General features: G+C 35.9%; 2 protein-coding genes across 3 annotated transcripts in view; one reads left to right on the plus strand and one right to left on the minus strand.

Moving 5' to 3' along the window:
* Positions 1-21,892, minus strand: part of DOCK1 (dedicator of cytokinesis 1) — a 142,967-nt gene that overhangs the window by 71,452 nt on the left and 49,623 nt on the right. The gene's annotated exons all lie outside the window — the stretch shown is intronic.
* INSYN2A (inhibitory synaptic factor 2A) lies at positions 1,280-18,646 on the plus strand. Its single transcript, XM_053451224.1, has 4 exons — positions 1,280-1,572; positions 7,508-8,690; positions 15,826-15,897; positions 17,995-18,646. Exons 2-4 carry the CDS (start codon positions 7,513-7,515, stop codon positions 18,176-18,178), a joined length of 1,434 nt encoding a protein of 477 aa, XP_053307199.1. The 5' UTR covers positions 1,280-1,572; positions 7,508-7,512; the 3' UTR covers positions 18,179-18,646.

Here is a 21,892-nt window from a genome sequence, read left to right on the forward strand (position 1 = left end):
ATATATATATATATATATAAATAAAAACAGGAGTAGCAACAAAGAAGCACCAAAAATTTTAAATCTGGCTAGTAGACTAAAAAAGAAAAGTCATTTTTTCGGGGGCTGGGTGTTGGATCAAAGAAAGTTGGTAAATACATGCTACGAATAAAGAAAATCTTACCAGATATTATTTATATTTTAGGTGAGAAAAGATGTATGGTATGGCCTGGCCTTCTTGTTAAAATGCTTTAAATTGAGGGGTCTAATCACTAAAGGGAGAATTGTATTTCAGCTCCCTGACCTCACTATGCATTGTAAAGGACCAACCTCAATAAGCTTCTGCTGCAGGAAGAGCTGGGCCGGCCCTGAATAATGTATAGTTAAATAAGCAAGATTTCTTCAAAGCCTCTTTAGACATTGAATTATACATTATACAGGACCAGATCAATCCTTGTTGCTGGAGAAACGTCTCAGTGTTGGTCCTTCATAATGATTAGTGAAGTGAGGGAGTTATAACCACAACTCTCTTGCCAACACTCGCTTTAGTGAATAGACCCCATACTGATAAGTGTACAAAATGCAATGAAAAAGAACATTTCAAACACACAATTTTAGCCTCCTTTGCATTGAAACCAAACTATACAATGCCTCTATTTGTTATTGGTTGCACAGCCACCATAAGCAATGTTTACAGGGTATGGAAAACACCATCATTTTCAGCCATTGCAGGTTTTCAGAGGGTTCGACTTGGGTGAAGAATTGAATAATAGAATAATTAGTGGAGGTCTATCTTATAAACATTTTGCATTGGGTACATCTATGTCTATATATATATATATATATATATATATATATATATATATATATATATATATATATATATATATATATATATATATATATATATATATATATATACACACACACACATATATATATATAATATATGCATTTCTGGATGACATGTATGCTTTAGGGAAAATACAAAAATTAAAAAAAAAAAACTAACAAAAACTACCCTAAACTACCCACAAATTGAAGGATTTGCGCATTATATAAAATGGGAGAGTAATTAATGGGTCATTGATAAATTTGAAAAAAAGATCTACTCCCAAATGTCCCACATATAAAATAGAGCTAAAAAAAAAAAAAAAGACAGAGGGTTGTAGGGTAACCTAAAAAAATGTAGTAAGTGGTAATAAAAAAAAACCCTAGCATTTAATTTTATGAACACTAGATGGCGCCCCTTCCTTTGAAAATGCTCTGTGGCACTCTCTGTGGGTTTTCATGCAGTTTGAGTGGTGGCTTTGTGGAGGAAGGAGCTTTTGTGTTTGTGCTCTAACCATACCTCCAGGTTTTTTTTCTATTAAAAGGAAAAACCTAGAATAAACAAGTTTTAATAAACCCAGACAACTGCTTTATTAGAACAGCTATCAACTCTCAGGAAGCAAAGGGGGTTTGCTGGCAACATCTTGCAGCAGATGCTGAGCCACAGTGGATCCTTCTCCAGTAGGTTTGCAGAACTGAAGACAGAGAGATGCATCAAAGGGGAACTTCACAGTCATTTACCTATTTTTAAGGATACATAAGGTAAGTCTGTTCTATAAGTTATGATCTTTTTTTAACGCATGTTCTTATATGTTATGCTTGGCTGAAAAAATGCATTGTAAAGGAATCTACATTCCAAACCACTGGCACATTAGGTAATAGGTAGCCTATATAAGAAGAGATAGGTGTTTGAATATAGGCATATGGCTGGCACCTTATATTTAAAAGGGTGTCTCTATTATTATTATTTTAATGATGTCAAACTAGGTATTGTCTTAAATTCTCTGCATTTGAGAAATCTAGAATCCCCAAACTGGTCCTGAATATCAAAGTATAACACAACATTGCTTCATTCAGCTCATCAGCAAAAGGAATACAGCAATTGTGCAATGACAACTTTTAGATCCCGTTGAATCCTATAGATTTATTGCGGGTTTAAGCTGTAAGGATAAAACTGCTTAGCGGTGGATAATATTTGTATCATTTAGATTTTGCCAAGAAGCCGTTTCAGTAGGAAAATGTCTGGTGTCATATATAAAACACGTGATCTGGATATTTAAAATACGAATCCAGGAAAAGATTTGGATCAACCCCCCCCCCCCAAGAAAAGTGTTCTTGGAATGTCCAAGGTGGTTTCAACAAACCCACTTGTTCATGCTGCCAAGATGCCAAGCTATTTTTGTTTGGTTTTTAGATATTCTGCCGTATTTAGGTAACTATCTCTTGTGTATTAACATTTAAGTATAACAGTAGGGATTCGTAAATATTTACCAGTTTAATAAAATATTTAGAAGCAAATTAGCAGCTCAGAGTAGTGATATGTCAAGGAGCAAATCCCACAGGCATAGATGTGGCTCCAACCATCACTTTAACCAGGATACCGAAGGAGCCAGTTTAAACTGACCATCTACTGGGAAGGGGGAGAGATTGCATTTGTATTAGTAATCCAGTTTATTGATCCTTTTTGTATTTAAATTAATCAGCTTGTGGTTTTAATTTTGTGTCTGTCAAAAAACAGACACTTTCATGTGCTTGGATACTGCATATACAATGTCTCTTATTACCTTAGTTACAGTCCAGGAAATCACACCATTATATATGATAGATATAGATATATATATATATATATATATATATATGCATTTTTATTCTCAGATTAACAGCTCAGAAGAATTACATACAAATCCCTTAAAACCCAAACACTCTGTGCATGACATGACGGGGGATTTCATACGTTTCTGACCAAATGGTAGCAACGTTCACATACATTACTTTGCCAATCGGTCACAATATCCTCTGCAAAGATTCTCTTTTAAATCCATGTTGGCGTTACAAGAGTTAATTCTGCATTACGAGGCGATTTCATCTGTGAAATATTCATGGCATATTTGGAGGTTACGCAGGAATTACTAAAGCTGCTGGATTTATAACCATCTTGCAAATACACCCCCCCCCAACAGTGAATTAACAAGTTACAAGATATTTAACGTGATGTGGGTTGCACAGAATGGATATATGGGTTTTTTTTCTCTCCTATGCATCATTTTGGAAATATTAGTATGCATCCCACACAATGAAATGTTCTAAGAACATCAAGAGTTAATTGCAGATATTGTCCCAACTGTACCATGCCTAAACATTATTTGTATAGTGTACATACACATCCACACTAATATGATAGGAAATATAAAATCAAAGTAGACAGATATCCATTTTATTTCATGCATAATACGCATTTCTGCAAAACATACAACATCTTGAAGATTACAGATACATTTGTAAATGAAGAAATATTTTTTGTATAACATTTACTAGCCTGTGAAACACTCCACATTAAGAAGAATCATTAAGGCAAGAAACCGGACATTACCTGGATGATAGTTTATGGCGTACAAAGATTTTATGGGCAAAACATAATTTATCCTGACATTTGCATTTTTGCGACAGGGGATTTAGAATATACTAAAGGGGATTTAGAATATACTATGGGGCACTAAACTTGGGAGAGGTACCATATTATTTAAGGAAAGACCTAACAAGGTCATTGTGGCTGAAAAGTCTCCGGTCTAAGAAATAAAATCAAATCACTCAGGATTACCATTCCTGTCTCATACGTACTTCCAGTGTCTGTTTTTTAGCACTGCAGATATTGGGATTTTGAACATTTCGATAAAATATGTCTTTTGATAGGCTGCCAGGCACTTAATGTGAACAGGGCTTTTAAACGGGAAGATTCTTGTTTAAGACGCTATGCTAACGAAATGTATTAATAAAACATCCATTAGCTGGAAAACTTAACGCTTTTAACTGCCCGTACCAAGCACCAGCCACTTTACTGCAGTCTACTCCTGTACAGCAATAAAGAAATAACTATATTCAGGTAATTTCACAATAAGAGCTGCAAGTGAAATAAATACATTTCAGCCCAAACCAGAATTTAAAAAAAAAAAAAGTTAGAGACCCCTTGGATGTTATTTCCATCATCTATACTAGAACAAAAAAAACATAAAATGGATAGGGTTTTTTTTCTATGTAAAGTGGCCTGTCTTATATGTAAAGTGTTTCAGGGATACCCAAAAGGTAGCCCTCTTGCCATCTATGAACTACATCTCCCATGAGCCTCAGCCATCTAATAAAGGAGCAGAGGACCATGGGAAATGAATTGAGCAACAGCTGGTTTAGCGGGCCCTAATTTTTATGACATAGTCAGGGTATACTACACAAAAACGGGAAACCCCCTTTAAAGCCGTCTCCATCTTTAACATTATTCCCAGCTAAGCAGAGGGCTTTGCCTGAAAATATTGGAATTTCCTGATGATTTTAGGTGTAAGTTTAGATTTTCCCTAAACTATTTTATCAATCATGGCTTTTTCCGAGCCTTCTGACATTGCCACTTATTGCTCTGTCCTTATCAGAAGAGGTTCAGTAAGGAATATTACGTCATGGCTTGATCTACCTGTGCTTATACTAGGGGTCCCAGATAACCTGCAGTGTAGAGGGGGATTTAAACCCCCCCTCTTGAAACTGAATCCAAACTAGATTACATACTTGAAACAATCAAATGAATGGTCTGAGAGTTAATGATCCAACAAACTTGAATTACACCAATAAACTAAACCACCCAAGTAACGTGTAATATTAAGTCATTTTCAATTACATGTGCTGGCAAACTAACATTAAAAATAAAACTCCCGTAAAAAAAAAGTTTGTTTTTGAAAAACATTTGTCCATTAAAATAACATAAAATGAATCAGAAATACAGTGTAGACGTTCTTTATGTTGTAACTTGCTACAGGCATACACGGCTTTAAAGGACCTTCACTTTCAGAAACGTTGCGAGTAAGAACATAGTTACAGAACAAGCATTCCCATGTTTACGTACACTTGCTTTGTGGGAACGGACACTACAGCATGACACCAAAAAAGTTTTGGGGCCTCTTGGGCATTTAGCATTTTGTGGTGGGTTTTGCTCTGAACCGGTTGTGTTGTGATTTTTAATGGAATATCTTCATAGCCGTGCAGAGGCCCTTTATCACTCCCATCACTCCTGTGTTCCAACGGCACGTCACGTTCGCTAACCCAAGTTTAAGTTTAAAAGGCTAATCGATGACCACAAACTTTTAGCGTAGATACAGAATTTCAATTTATAGTCCAAGACATGATGTTCGTTTTTAACACTTTATGTGGATAACCCTATGCAGCAGTGCTGGGAACTGGACGTTGGCGGTTCATCAGTAAAAAATTAGTTGGAAAGAGTTTCCGAGAGAGTTGAAGTTTCACCTCCTTGACTTCACTTTGCATTTCGAACGGGTGGCTCTAGCGAGATTCTAAAAGGCATTTTGTCTTCACCTCACTGAAGTATGCATTATGCAGGGCTAGCTTGTAGAGCCAGAGATGGTCTGTTGTAATGCACAGTTAATTCATTAAGTTGAAACTACAACTGCTCTCCTACCAAGAGTCCAGCTTTAGTGATTAAACCCAGTTTTGCTGATGCAGACTAAAGCTTGCAGTATGTTTGGTTGCGGATTCTCTATGCTACAATTTATAGAAACCCTAGGGATATTGATCACCTGTCTGTGGGCTCTTCACCATGCAGTTTTGCATTCAACATATTTATTATTAAATCTGCTATGTCATTGTACGTTAAGACGAGGATGAACAAATTAATGTAGACATTAGGAGCCAGACAGACAACTCTAGGAGTCTGCATGATATTGTTTTAGACGCAAGAAAGAGGCAATATAAAATGCCACAAAGGTTGGCAAGCCTGTCATTGAGAAGTAGCTGTCTATCAGAACGCACATAAAAACACCAAGACTCATTTATAATGCAGGGTACTAAGGGTTGATTGAGTGAAATACATAGAAACCAGCACGTTGTGACTCTACAGGTGTTGGATGTAGGCTGCAAACAGATTTCCAGGCCTATAAAGCAGAGTTTCTTATCAGAAAGGATTTCATGTGATCGATCAGCTGATTGTCATACGTTTCAGCGTCACCAGTAAATAGTATACAGCATTCCATTAATCCGGCTGCTTCACAAGAGCCTTTCTTCTGTACCGTCGCTCAACGCAGCTTATGTCTCTTGAAACTCTCAAAAAGCCAAGTTGTAATTGAACGGCTGATAAAGGATGTACAAGGCTATATTTTGAGTTTGTAGCTCAATACACTATCACTGCATTCATAGGTTTGGGCTTAAGAGACAAAGGAAAAACAAGTCTGGCAGTGGTGTTATAGAAAATCCCTGATAGCTAAAAATCTCTCAACCCATGTTGTGTCAGTATATGAAAATGTATCTCTTATGTATGCGTCACCACCCCACTTAAATTGTACAATATGCTGGTGCTTAATAAAGGATGATAATAATAATAATACCACCACCACGGTTAAGAAAGGAAAATGTAATGCAAGTAGATGTAATAAAAGGTAACTTATTTTTTTAGGCTATAAAACAAGGTTAACAGAACCAGAAGTGCACGTCGAAACATGACTGTGGCCATGATTAAAATTAATATTAATAGTGGAGCAGTTTAATTAACATGTTTCTGTAAAATCCTTTTTCTTTCTAAAAAAATAAAAAAATGCGTACCCTCTAAAATATTTAATTGTCCATGAAATTCCTTAGCTTTTCCATGCTGTGTTTACACATCATTTTAACATGATTTAAATATTAAAATTATATCTTGTGAAGTATGACTCAATTACTCAAAGATACTGCGATTCAATTCTAGGTTTATTGAGATATAAATTGTTGATATAAAGATTTTTTTCCCAATCATTGCTCATCAAGGACCACTGACTAACCAAGTTTCTATGATGACAAGGCCAAATCAAAGTGCTTAATAAGTTTAAATTGCAAATATAGGATTTATGTTCCAATCGGGGGGTTGGTCCCCCCCCCGGCGATGAGTCATTTTAATGAAAAATCACAATCTTCCTAAATCTTTTGTTGGAGCATATGCCTGCAGAGTAATAAGGTGACCTCTCATACAAAAGATCACTACACAATAACCAAAATATCTTCCATCATCATTTTAAGGACGCACAGTACACTTAACAAAATCTTTCCTTACACAAATAACTTTGGCAGGACAGCGGGACAGAACATTTGGAATTGTTTGTTCAATCTAGTGTTGGAATGGTTTCCAAGGCATCAAACGGTAACTCGTCTGCCTTATGGACTTAAGTACCTGCACATAGGTTGCATCTCATTTGTCCACCCTTAAATTGAAAAGAAGGCGAGACCTCTATTGAATTAATTAAGCAATGAGGCCTTTATAGTCTATTGGGAAAGGATAACCGAGTACAAAGCGTGTTGATGCACAGGCCAGGAAAGCTTTCATGCAGCCAGCGGTTTGGTGTGATGAGATGCAGAATGACAGTCCGGTTTGCTTGTTTTCAGTTTTTCAATATGTATTTAGGCTGTGTCTAAGTTTAAAAAAAAAAAAACATTTCTAATTTTTTTCTCTTACAAACAGGAATCATGGTGAGCAAAGAAGGGGACAAATGTGTGCTGACATCTTCAGAAAGTGAAGTTGAACCAGCTGTTTCGCTTGCCTTAGAGATGAAATATGCACTGGACCCCAACAGGCAGATTAAAAAAAGAAACAAAGCCCTTCAAGTGAGGTTTAAAGATATATGTGAAGCCCAAAACGAACAACGGGACAAACAGCAATCTACAGTGCCACAGACAGACAAAAAGGATCCAAAATCCCTGTCTTGCAAAGCTTATCGGAAGTACATGACAGTGCCTGCTCGGAGGTCGATACCCAATGTCACGAAGAGCACAGGAGTACAGACTTCGCCTGACCTGAAAAAGCGTTATCAGACTTTTCCGCTGGATCGTAAAAAAGGGAATCTTTTAAAAAATGCCACTGGTGTAGATACTTTACAAAATCAAAACAATGGATTTCTAATAGAAGTGAAGGATAAGAGAGATCACAAAAACTCAGGGGAGATTAATCAATGCAGCAGGGTGACCGAGCAGGTGGTCATGATACATTCTAGCGAAAACATGGATTCTATCAATCAGCTTTCGCCTAGCAATTCTTCAGATGCATGTAAAAGCGACGATTTGCACGGTTGTACTAAAGGATCCCATTCTCTTCAAAACCCAGCAAACTCTACTTCAGAACAGGTCATATGCCATTCGCATGAAACCGCAAAACATGACAAAAGGCCATTAGGGAACATGCAGCCCAATCAATCAGCACATGTGAAAGTGCTTTTGAGAGAAGAAGCCACAATTCATTCACCTACACTCAACCCAAACCTGATGGATCCAGAGGACATGAATCCTGGAAACGATAACGAAAGGACTGTTTGCCCATCAACAGAGGAAGATAACAAACGAACTGCACATCTTAATGGATTGCAAACACAAGATGTACACGCGAAAGCCTGTGCAACGCAGCCGCAGTGTCAAACAACGGAATGTCATGAACAGAACCTTCAGATAAATGTTTTACCTAAAAATCAGCCTTGTCAGACGGCGGTTGCTTTGGGTGATGAATGCCAACAAATTGTGCCTCACACAGACGTGATAGACCTAAAAGCACAGCTCCAAAGCATGGAAACTCTGATAAGTTCTAGCCAGGAAACTATTAAAGTGCTTTTGGGCGTTATTCAGGAGTTGGAGAAAGGAGAAGCTCACAGAGAAGGGTAAGTGTAAACATTTAAAGGCCCCCCCTAAAGACCTCACCTCTCGACATTCATAATGGACAGAAATAGGCATCCTCTGAAATGCCGCAAAAAACATTTTTTGCCTGATGCAGCCTGGATGATGAGATTTGGAGTTTAAGACTAGCTTAAGTCCACACAAGGTGATGTGTAGGTGTCTGTGTGTAGTATATAATTTATACACACACACGTACAATGTTCTATTAACTTTAACCCAAACGGACAATACATTCAACGTGCATTATCCAATCCTGTCAGAAACATACTTACCTGCGTAGAAAATGGTTAATCAAACACTAGAAGAGTCCCATTATTTTAGACACCTAGTGGCTTTGTGTGGAACTGCAAGTAAAACATTTAGAAAAAACCAAATGGTTCTGGAAGCAGCAAAAAAATGTTTTAAGTCAGAATAGCAGCAGTTGCCCCCTCTGTCCCTTTACCTTGATAATGTCCCACCTTAGCTTCAAATTCAACCCTAACATTTTCATTAATTTGCTATTATCACAGAAATGTAGTGTGGGAGCCAGGCTGTCAGCTTATGAGCATGACTGCGGACCACACACTGTATTACACGGTATTACCACTATTCAGATCCAGTGTTGAGCTACACATTGTGATTCAGTAGATGTTGATATGCTAGACTTTTTAATGCAACCCAAGAAAAACATTTCCAAAGTTTTCCCCCAACGTCATTAAATACAATGATTTAGCCATTAGACTTATGTTCTGTGTCACCAAAGACATTTTGGCTATAAAATTCATGAAATATTTGGTACATACGGATGATGATACATGTTTCCAGCTGATATCTGTTCTTAGTTCTTATTAATCATTTATTTAAGGATTTTCCAGGAAACCCTCTAAAGGTTGGCTAATGAAGGAATCTCAGGAAATATTGAGTTAATATGCAACAGAAAAAGCATCTCTTGGTTCTAGCATGAAAAAAGAAATGCATCAAGTATGCACCGAGGCACACATTTTATGATGAATCTTTTACTTCACATTACATTTTTATACTTACAATATAGGTTGGCAAATGATGGCAATTAACTTGGAATTTAGCATTATCTTATAATTATTCAATTTGTATTATGCATGAACTGTTTGCAGGATTGGGGAAGTTTTTTTACTCCGAGTCTCATCAATACGGTTATATAACCAATACTTTCTAGAGTTACTATTAAACATAGCGGTTCTGTTCAATAGAGCCAGTTAATGGGTATGCTAATTAAAAATAGTCTTATCACTGGGATATATTGGCTGGCCAGTAACTGCTTGCTGGACTAGCAATCATTTATCTTGTTGACTACATTCAGAGTTACATAAGAAGAAAAATTCTGGCGTAAACTGATAAAATTGGTGTAGTCTCCATGACAACCACAGTAATAGTACACCTATTATATACTTAAGTAATATAAAAAGATGTTTAGCCTGTTATATTGTAATTAGAAGTTAACTATTGTAGTTATGAATTATTCAGTTGGACAAGATAAAATTGTCTATGTTGTGTGTGTATTCAACCTCCAAGTGATTTAAAATGTATCATTGCCTGTAGGCAATCTTACACATTCTTTATAAACCAAGTTAAATAGGGTCCACCTAGAAAAATGACATATACATGGTTGAGGGCCTGGGGTATTTAACTCTAGCTGTACATCTACTAAATCTGCTATAATTCTATATGTGATTTGGAGATCATTCTAAAAATGTGAAGGCGGTTTGGAATGACACGGTTGCTCCATGGTCAGTGACTTAGAACCTCTAGCACTAAACGTGAGGGCAGTTTGGGGAAGAGGGCCCTATGTATATGTTAGGGTGGTCTTTATAACCTGTCATAACCTATTAATTAGGGCCATACTTTGAGAATCAAAACATCTTGTTGGATTGATAAACATTGTTATAATAGTCTACACAATAAAGCCCCCTATATTGGGATGGCATGGCGCATTTTGCTTTGAAGAAGCACCTCTGTCCATTTAGTGTTCTTGTTGTGAGGCCCTTCTACATTGCGTATGACATTACCCCTACCTCCGCTGAAGGTCTCTCAGAGACATCTGCTATAACCAGATGCAGAGATCTGTATATAGTTCAAATAGCTGCGGGGACAAGCGATATACCCGCTTAACACTGGATAGATAGATAGATAGATAGATAGATAGATATATCTATATCTATATATAGCTCTAAGCAGGATCAGAATTCCTACTAAGACAGAACATGTGCCTAAAATGATCCATTTAAATGGCTCAGTTTAAGATAATATTTAGTAAATCTCTTCTATTGTGTAGCTCAGCTTACACACAACATGGAGAGGGCCAGATCTCCACTGTCAACATGCCAAATGAGGTTAACATTGTGATGCTCGCTTGGTTGAGATATACGTTTTTTTGCTTAGGGGTGCATTAAAAGTGCATGAGAATGGTAATAAAGATCAAAGAGTACACAAGATATAAATTCAGCCTTGGTTGTGGGAATGGACGGATTACAGGAAGAGTGCTCTCATTCTGAGTTTAAAATTGCGTGCTGCTGGCAACTGGCTTTGGTTGGCTGCCCAGTAAGCAAAATAAATAAAGTAAGAGCGGGCTGCATAGACATCTTCAGCCATCTCAAATAGTAATGCTTGCACAGTGGACTCTGTTCATGAAGCTCATAGTAACACAGCACATTGTAAATCTAGCGTAGAGCTGGCTTTTTCATTGTATGTCTAAAAGCACAGTGTCAGTCTCCTAGGATGAGCACAGCTGGATCAATCCGAGTCTAATTCTCAATCGTGTGTTAATTAAAGAGCCACCTGTGCACAAGGATAGGCAGCACAAACCTACACCAATAAGAATGCTTATGGAATAGGCTAAATCACTTAAAATATAGCACCCATTTTATTTAAATGAAAGTTTGCTTTTTTTAGACAGCAATTGTGACACAAACTCTGAAATCTCATGCTTGGGGTCACTTAGCCGTTTTCATGATAAACAAAAGACATTTCTAGCTGTAACATAATGGCAAAAGTGTTTTCTAATCATCAATTTTTTTTTAAACTTGGGTTAGTGAACATGACGTGCCATTGGAACACAGGAGTGATGGGAGTGATAAAGGGCCTCTGTATGCCGGTGAAGATATAACTTTAAAAATCAGCTGTTTCCAGCTACAATGGTCATTTACAACATTTACACAGTCTGCATAGTATTTCATCTATTTCTCATCTAGTTATGTAATGGACAAAATTTGCTTTTCATTCAAAAACAAGGACATTTCTAAGTGAATCCAAACAAATATACCTAGTGTCCTCCAGTAGATCTTTTCTCCACAAAAAAAAAACAAAAAAAAAAACTCCCCTCGCATGGATATTAAACAATTGCAAACACAATACAGGTTTATAAAAAAAAATCTGAAATATATGTGTGGAACAATTATTGGTACCCTTTTAGTCAATACTTTATGCTACCTCCCTTTGCCAAGATAGCAGCTCTGAGTTGTCTTCTTACAATGACTGATGACATTGGAGAATACATGGCAAGGGACCCGAGACCTTTCCTCCATACAGAATCTCTCCAGGTACTTCAAATTTTGAGGTAGACTCTGGTGGATTCTCCCCTTCAGTTTACCCCCAAAGGCTTTTTATGAGGTTCATGTCCGTAAACCATTTTTGTGTTGATTTTGATGTACGTTTTGGATGATTGTCCTGCTGAAAGATCCAACCATGGTCCATTTCAAGCTTTCTGGCAGAGGCAGTCAGGTGTTCATTTAATATCTGATAGAATACATGGCATCATGGACTCTAACAAAACATCCAGGCAGAAAAACTGCACCAAAATGTTAAAGAGCCACCACCACCATATTTAACCTTGGGCCTTTTCCATATGGCTTCCATACTTTTCCATATGGCTTCCTCTGTGTGCCAAGCCCACCTCTAGTGTTTATTGCCAAATCGTTGTGTTTTTGGTTTCATCATAGAACCTGATACCATTTGAACTTCCAGTAGTGTCTGGCAAACTGAAGATGGTTGAGTTTTTGGCTGAAAGTAGAGGCTTTTTCTTGAAACCCTTCAAAGCAACTTGTGCTGATATACAGTCGATATAAAAAGTCTCACAATAACCTGGTTGCATAAGTGTGCACACCCTCTTATAAGTAGGGCTGTGGCTGTGTTCAGAATTTAACATAACTCATGTTAAATAGAAGCCATTACACACCTGCCATTATTTAAAATGACTGATCACTAATAAAGTTCAGCTGTTCTAGTAGGATTTACCCGATATTTGCTTAGTTGCATCTCCGTGCAGAAGCCATGGTCCGCAGAGAGCTTCCAAAGCATCAGAGGGATCTCATTGTTGAAATATATTGGTCAGGAGAAGGGTACAAAAGAATGTACAAAGCATTAGATATACCATGGAAGACAGTCATCATCAGAAGAAGGATTAACGTTTTGGAATGGTGGAAATGGGCATTTTCAATGCTTTGGCTATTTTTGTATTTTGTGAAGCTCAACAACCTTTTCCCGCACATCACAGCTATTTTCCTTGGTCTTACCCATTGTGATGAATAGCTAAGGGAATTGCTGGATGTGTTTTAAGATAACGCCGTGAACTCTACAGTGTGGCAGGTATTTAAAACAATAAAAGTGTTAACATAGTTCAGAACAAACCTTGCTTTCCATAAACAGCTGGGTGAAAGTGGAAAAATGGAGTTGAGTTCTTTCTTACTTACCAATTGGCCTAATCTTCTTCAGGCTCAAATTAAAATCCGTACTGAAAGAAGCACCTAGTATTCTTACACCAAGGCCCATTAACTCAAATGCATGGTAAATTAGTTTACATAGAAATTATTTTTTAACCACACATGCAAAAAATAGCAACATTGGATAACAAGACAGTTAATACAAAGTGATCTGATGCTTGACTAATTCAGGACACCTGGCACTAAACCTTAATTCTGCAATCCCCTGCTAGCCATGAGTCCATGTCAATTCCATGTCAATAGCTACTGGTTGGTTATACTTTTTATAAAAATACACATTTCTGTTGCATAGGTTACTCTGATATATTATGTATGCGTTTTCATATTCTAAGAAAATAAATTAATGAATTCTGGTATAAATGAATAAACACAATAGAACGCCAGTAAATTATCCTTCAATATAAAATCCCCAGGTTTATGCAGCCTTTTTTTTATAATCTACTAGAGAAATGGTTCCATGGACTATACTTTGTGTTGTCTTAGACACACTAAATAATTTACTTTGAAATACAAAAATGACCCATAAATCGCTCCCAACCTTGGCCAATGCAAGATACAAACAACAGTCTGTGTACACAAATGCACAGAACAGGGGATTGCAAGGACAAATTAAAAGACAAATCCATTATGCATTCCTTGTTGGTATTTATTCACTAAACCTGGGGTTTGCAGAGAACAGCAGTTTTTGACTCGGTATGCATGATGATGAGCCAGCGAGCTTCAGAAGAGCTGAGCGGGTCTTGTGTAATGCGTAGTTACCGCAGAAAGATATCCTTAAGTCATCTCACTGCTGTAACAATGCATTATACAGGCCAACTAAACCCTTATATTACAGGAGATGCACATAGGGGTTGTCTTGTCTTAATGTATAGTGTTATAGAATTAATAGCATCAATAACATCTGAGGAATGAGGGAATTCTACAATAAATTACGTGTGTGTATTTTGTAATGGGATTTTAAAGTTTAAAAAATTAGCTTTGCTGGATTGTGAACCAATGAGACTGGCTATACAAGTTTACCATTCGGAACTGAAGTAGTCAATCATTAGCCGTTGACCTTACTCAACTAAATCTAGTTGATGAGCTTGCCTATAGGCTCATCATTAACTATTGTTACATCGGGTCCGCATGTTTATTACTATTTTACCGGTCTGATATATGCTGGAATTAATGGCTTTAGTCTCAATTCAGGATATATTCTGTATAGGAACCTAAGATGCATTTTTATTTAGTGTGGTAATGTGCTGTGAAATATAATTTTATACTGTTCACCAATTACAGAATGAGGACTCATCGTCCCTCACAGTAAACAATAAATGAGTTAGCTGACAATAAAGACAATAACAAGAAAGCTACAGAGCTGTATCAAATAAATAAGCATAGTCTTGTTTGTGGACAGAGGGTGGCCCTCAAATATCATATCATCGATAGGGCCTACAAAGTATAGAAAGTGAAATAAATTCCCACAATAATAAAAAAAAAAAATCCATGAGTAGCTTTTCTAGCTAATTTTAATCAATGCTTTCTAAGATATCAAGCAGGGGTAGTTTTTGAGGAACCTGAAACGAGGCAGGTCCTAGACAAAAGGGAACTCCAGAGAAGAATGATCTCTGGATCCCCACCCAATTTGGGAGCATTACAAGCTACATTGATTTTTCTGATGGAAGGTTTGGAAAACACTGAATAAGAAGCACCTTCCTCTTATTACTGTAAGTTGTTGGTATCTTGCATTTGAACTCACTCATAATATCAATATTCAGTTGACTGCCTTGAAGTAAATTGCCAGATATATACTGTTTATGTCAAAACAAATACAATATTACAATACATATTCTACATTCTTTAGAATAAGAATGTAGCCTGCTGATTTTCAGAGATCCTATTACCCATTTGATACCTATATTCCATAGATTTTCATTAAAACTTCCTATTTCATACAATTTTCATTTCAAGCAAAAAGAAGCAAATCATTTTGCATCTGCATCCACACACTAAGGAAGCACTCCAGCCCAAACATGCATTTGTTTTACTGAAGCAAGACAGAGCGACTACTCTCTCATACTCTTCCGCCTCTGCCCGTGTATTTAAGCAGGCAACCTGCTTCAAGTTTGTGAGTTGCAGCAACAAAAGAAGAATACGTATCCCATAGAATATTATAGAGTGGGTGTGCGTTTATAATACGGATAAGCCAGGGCCTAACGTTTGTAGACATTTGAGGTCATAAAGAGCGATTTTGCACTTGTAAATGTGAAGTTGAAACATAGAACTCTTAAGAGTTTGAAGACCTAATCTACAGCATTGTTATTACCATAGATTGTCTGCCCATGATTAAGATCTAAATGGAAATGCAATGCAATTAAACCACTGTATGTTATTTCTTTTGTAGGCTTTCATATAGGACTGGTCAAGACACGGCAAACTGTGACACATGCAGGAACAGTGCGTGCATTATCTATAGGTAGGTCCAAAATCTTACATCTTTATTGTTAGATTGTTTAACCTTGTAATGACTTCTAAGTACCACTTTAGAATGATAATGACCGATAATCATTCCAGCATGTCTAGAAAGACCCAGAAATATAAATGAAATACCTCTACAACCCCAGGTCATAGAATAGAGAAAAATAAGTTATTTGTATTACATATTATAATATCTCTCACTGCTTCCTGTTTTTTGAAGTTTTTAGACTAACTATGGTTTAGGCACTCTCACATTCCAATTTAATAATCTTCTACACCCCCAATGTCTTTATCCTTAAATATTTTTTTTAATTAAATCAATTAAAGAGTGCAGTCGCTAACCAAGGAGTCGGTGGGTCTTTGCAGGAGTTGACCAACTCAACTCCATGACGTTATACATGATGGAGAAACTTGTGTAGCTGTGAAAGAACTGAATTTATGCCAATTACAGGTTTTACAACAGACTCAATGTGGAGTCTATACAAAATGACAATCCCACTATGGGAGATGAAGCTTTTTGTTCTGGAATGAAAGACAAGTTACAGGATTTTTTTGTTTCATTGTTCACTTTACCAACTAGCATTGTTCTTAAATAAGATGAAAATATGTGGAATCACATAAGCTTTCATCTATTCATACATCCCAAAACCACAATTTTATGTGATTACACATAATTTTCTATGTTAGTCCAATAAAGGGAATCACCTTGAACTAAAGACTAAAAAGAAAAGAAAAATGAAAAGGGGGGGGATGCCGAGATGGGTGGATCAGCAATGATCAGTAATGTCACCCTTGTTGTTCATTAACACAGCAGGCAAGAGACATCGGCACAAAACCAGTGTATAAATTATTCAGTAACCCAGGTAGGGATGGAAAAAAATCACCAAAGTTTTGAATACAATAATCAACCCAAAAAAACCTTAAAAAAAACTATTGCTGTGGCTTTTTACTGAATGCCAACAGTGACCAATGCAATAATCATATATTCTAATGTATTTTAAACAGAAAAGACCATATTTATACTTTTAAACAAAGGAATTTTGAAAAAAAACACACTGAAGTACAGAGATGCAATTCAATATGTTAAGATTGTAAATGAATGAGGAGTATTTTTATACTTGTGCAATTGCATATATTAACTACTATTTGTTAAGATTATTGTGTGATAAGACATCTTGAGTGATCTATCAACAGTTAGAAAAACAATGAAAGAAACTTATTTCATTATTTCAGAGCAGAACACGATGAAACAACTTCATTTTTGATTCCCTTCCTACAAATAAATCATGTTCTCTTATAAAGGTCAGATCTCTCTGAAGACAGAACAGATATGTCAAAACATATAACTTTTGAACTAATAAGCACAAGAAAATGACAAAAGCAAAAACACAACATCCTTTTAATGGAAAAAAAACTACAAGACTTGTATACTGTAGGATTTATATTTTGTATATTAAAAGAAAAGAGTGGAGTAAATTTAATGTGCAGCATGAAAACTGTAGTGAAGATGCCTTTGTTATTACACTATATCTAATCATAAGCTTAGAAGAGAGAACAAACAGAATAAAATGGGAATTTATGTCTACTTCACTGCTTCGGACAAACGTGCTTAATACAGGAACAAAATATTTGTTTTAAAGGACGTTCGTCTAGTTTCTTTGGCAAGAGACAGTCATACCTGAGAACTTTCCAGGATTGACTTGGAGTCTCCTTGGGAAGTAATGCTTCTCGGGGTGTCTGGGTCACTCCCCACGTTATCCAAGGCAAAGAATCTGTGTTTAGTCATTCCCACTCCTTGCTCAATTATCCTTCCAATCCCAACCCATTTAATGCGATCGTTTGCTAGCCCCACGTTCATATGTGGCTATCCCTGCCCCTTGACCATGGCTGTGCTCATTCCCTCTCAAAGCCTTTCTCTCAGAAGAGGAAGAACACAGAGTAGCCTACTCTCCAAAGTTCCCAGGTATGGAAACAGCTCTTCAACCACTCTGAAGCAACTCTAGATATGTAACCTTTAAAGGAGACCTTCCTATTACAAGCTTAAACTACACATGATATTATATTTCTTATTTATTCATTCTTTCTGGCATTTCAGTGTTGAACTGGATTTCAAGCAGCAAGAAGACAAACTACAACCAGTCTTGAAAAAACTACATCCCATTGAGGAAACTCAGGTTGCACCCTTGCCTTATCCTGCAGAAACTTACACATCTACTCCCAAGCAAAAATCCAAAACAGAATCGAAAAAACATGGAAGATGGAAACTGTGGTTTCTTTAGCTGAATCTGCTGGAAAGTGAGCCTTGGGCCTTCTTAGCCACTGAATCTGAAATACAACCGTTTTAACCAAGGGATTTTGGTAACAATACAAGTTGCCAGGAAGTAATCGTTTCTTGTGGGCAGTATGCAGATACCTACTGTGCGTACCAAAAAGGCCTTTATACTTGCAACTCATTTGCGGAAGCAAGGTATAAAAACAAAAATCACAAAATGCCAACTTTTACTAGCAGATCAATATGCGGGATGTAGAATTTAAGTTTAAAATTTATATTACTAAAATTGAAAAGAAAAAAAAAAGTCCAATTTTTTTTTTTTTCTTATTTCTGTTTTCTAGCGTAAGTGTCCACAGCTATAATATCAGTTCACAGTCATGGATTTCATGCTTGAAACAACAAATTGAGAATAAAAGTCAAAGCCTTATGTTAAATGAGGTTTTAATTTTACATGTTATGGTAAAAAAAAAAAAAAAAAAAAGAGAAAAAAAAACAAACAAAAACAGAGGATGAGTGCAGTTTCCGGCACATCAAAATCTGGAGAAAGCACAAGTTTTTCAAGTGGTCAATCACCACTGTAAGTCTCAAAGATGTGATTATATGTATATTCACCTCCTGTGCTAAATTATCAATTATGTCCTGGTTACTTTCACGCTTAATAGTATGACATTTAGTTTTCTAATATATCTCAAGTGCAAACAGCCAAACATATCCCAAAGTCAGAACATGCCTTTAATATCATTCTTCGCTGACAGGGTCAAGGCTATGGGACACTGTTTTCCTAGAACTTCTTTATAATGTTTTGGTACCCAAAACACTAGAACTATTTGAAAAAACAAAGCTTCTAACAAAGTTTTCTTAACTGATGTTGGAATAATGTTGGATGCCACATTGCAATGTTTTGTAATCTGAGGTCTGAAATGCCATATCATTGTAAGAAAAGCCAAGATTTACTTTTCTTCTTTTTTTTTTTGGCTTTTTGGTTTGTTAAAATAGTTCATAGAGACTTTTTTTTTCCAATAAAACTATCTAATTTAAGTGTAATTTAAATTATTATTCAAAGTCTGTTATAAAAATTAAACCTATGTATATTGTTATTTTCTAGTTCATTTTAGAATACATTAAACAATCTTTAAAATTATTAAATAAGTAGTAGTTAATGATATAACTATACGATCTTAAGGTACAATTGTTAAAAAATAATAATTTGATAAAAATTCTTAATTCATAGGTTAATTTAAGGTTATAGGACACACTTGTCATAATACCTCTTACTATAAGAAAGTTTAAAAAGTTATAAAATGAGGCTGGTAAATATTAGACAGTTAATGTTTTTACTCATTCTGATTTTTTTCATTTTCTCACCCTAAAATCCTCCCATAAAGTAATACTATTTCTAGAAAAGTGTTTTTGTTAAGGAGGTCATTTATATTTATATAATATATAAATAATATATATGTTTTTTCACACATACATGTCCAGTGGTAATAGAGTTTACAGAAAGAACAAAAGCATATTTTCAAATACAAAACTGTCTTCTGTCACATCAATACTGAATAATTAGAAGAAATCAAGCATACAAGTAACTGTTTGGTGAGGTATGTGGATTTCATTACAATATTAAAAATAATAATCCATACATACAACACTGTAAGCGCAAAGGTGAATTGCTTTAAGTATGCTGCTGGTGAGAAGAAACAATGTAAGGTTCCATCTTGCTACTATCCAATACGTAGGTGCCTACTCTACCCTCCACACATGAAAAAAACTCTCCAGAGTGGACCCATCATAATGCCCAGTTAAGTCATTGAGGGGGGGAGTTTTATGAACAACTGATCCGGATCAACCAACTGATCCTGGCTGATCCAAACATGATTAGGACCAGCATTGAGGAATTCCATCAGAAAGAAAAGCAATGTGTGCTAGAACTAGTCCCAGTAAAATGAAATACATTAGTCTCAATTGACTTTAAAATAAAATAAACATGGACAATGAGGCAAAATAAGTTCATTAATTTTTGTTCAGAAAACTTTGTTTCTTTAACCTATGAGAGAAGTTGATTTTCTGCAATAAGCTCCTCCCACCATCAGGAAACTCTATCCCACTGTAACTTGCCAACACTACTTCTCCAAAATGCGGGTGAGAAAACTAATTTGTATAAAAGGATTCACCAAGCTCAAAAGTTTTTACCTTTAATATTTAGAGGAAACTAATGTTTACTTTATGGTGCCACATTGTAACTAATTAGCTAAAAACAAAGACTGACAAAATCAGCAGTCTGTGGTTGACCTTATTTGAATGCATTCAAATAACCCTGGCAATTTTTACTTTTTAATTATTTTTAAAATTATTTTATCTGTTTTAAACAGCAACAATAAAAAAAAATGTTTTTGATAGATTTGATTTGTATTTAGAGTTTTAACCCCAGTCTACTCAATAATCCATTATTGTGGTTTACTTTCACATTTCGTGATTATTAGTTCAGTTTTCAGGAATTGGTCCCTGGCTGATAAACTGGAATGTAACAATCAGAAACAAAATGAGAATTTCAAATATTCTAAACCAGTGGCACTTTAACATATGCCCCTCATAAGGAGCCGATTGCTTTTGGGACCTCAAAAAGGTTACTGTGCCACCTGCTCTGCTTCAAAATATGGCCGAGATGCTAAGTTTGGTGAATGTAACGTTTAGTTATCAAGAGTTTAAATATATGAGACCTATTACTACTCTTGATTACTCTTAATTGATTTTATGCTCTACTGAGCATGTGCACGAGGAATACCATGGTATGCTCCCTGTTTTTTAGTATGGATAGCTGGGGGAGGAGTTAAGAGACAGAAGTCTCATTTTCTAAACTCACTATTTTACAGAATGTAGATCGAAATGGATTCCATATTGAAAATGAGTGCTTCTTTAAAATAACACATCATTTGTGACACTGATGAAAGCCCAAACCCTCCCTAACATAATCATAATAATTTTGTCTTATTTGTTTGGGGTTTTTTTGCTAAAGTTCAATTACTTCATATAAATTAAGCACATTTTAGTCCCTACAGTTAATTTACCTAAAAATCCCTAATCCAATCTCCCCAAAAATATTCCCATGGCACCAAAGATTATGCAACATGGCATAACACCACTAGGTGAAGATACAATAATAAAAAAAAATCGCTATTGGCAAATCAACTTACAAGGAACATTATCATGACAGAGTTTAAGTGGTTTGTCACACATGATAAAATTACTCAGCCAAGTATTGCTTAAAATGTCTTCTTGCTTCAGGCTTATTTTTGTAATTTTGCTAACAAATATTAAAAAAATAAGAAAGAAATTGCAGCGGCACACAGTGAAAAGAGTGCTGGCCAGAAAGGTTACATTTGTAATATTAGTGATTAAAATGTAACATTTAACAGGGTGAATTCTTTCAGAATACAGACACTTACTAAAAGATTATATTCTAAAGGGATTCTAGGGATTAATTGACTTTAACACTACATGTAGTAAAAACTAACACTACATATACATAAGTGGTAAAATAGTCAAACTATCTGTACTGTTTGCCCAATATTTAATTTTCTTCTGCTATAGCACATGACGTTACTGCATGTACCGAGTTTCCCCGAAAATAAGACACTGTCTTATATTTATTTTTCCTCAAGAAGACACACTATGGCTTATATTTATTAAGTATGGTACAACAATCTCCATTTATTCAAATATA

Source organism: Spea bombifrons, chromosome 11 (assembly GCF_027358695.1).
Source record: "Spea bombifrons isolate aSpeBom1 chromosome 11, aSpeBom1.2.pri, whole genome shotgun sequence".
NCBI lineage: Eukaryota > Metazoa > Chordata > Amphibia > Anura > Pelobatidae > Spea > Spea bombifrons.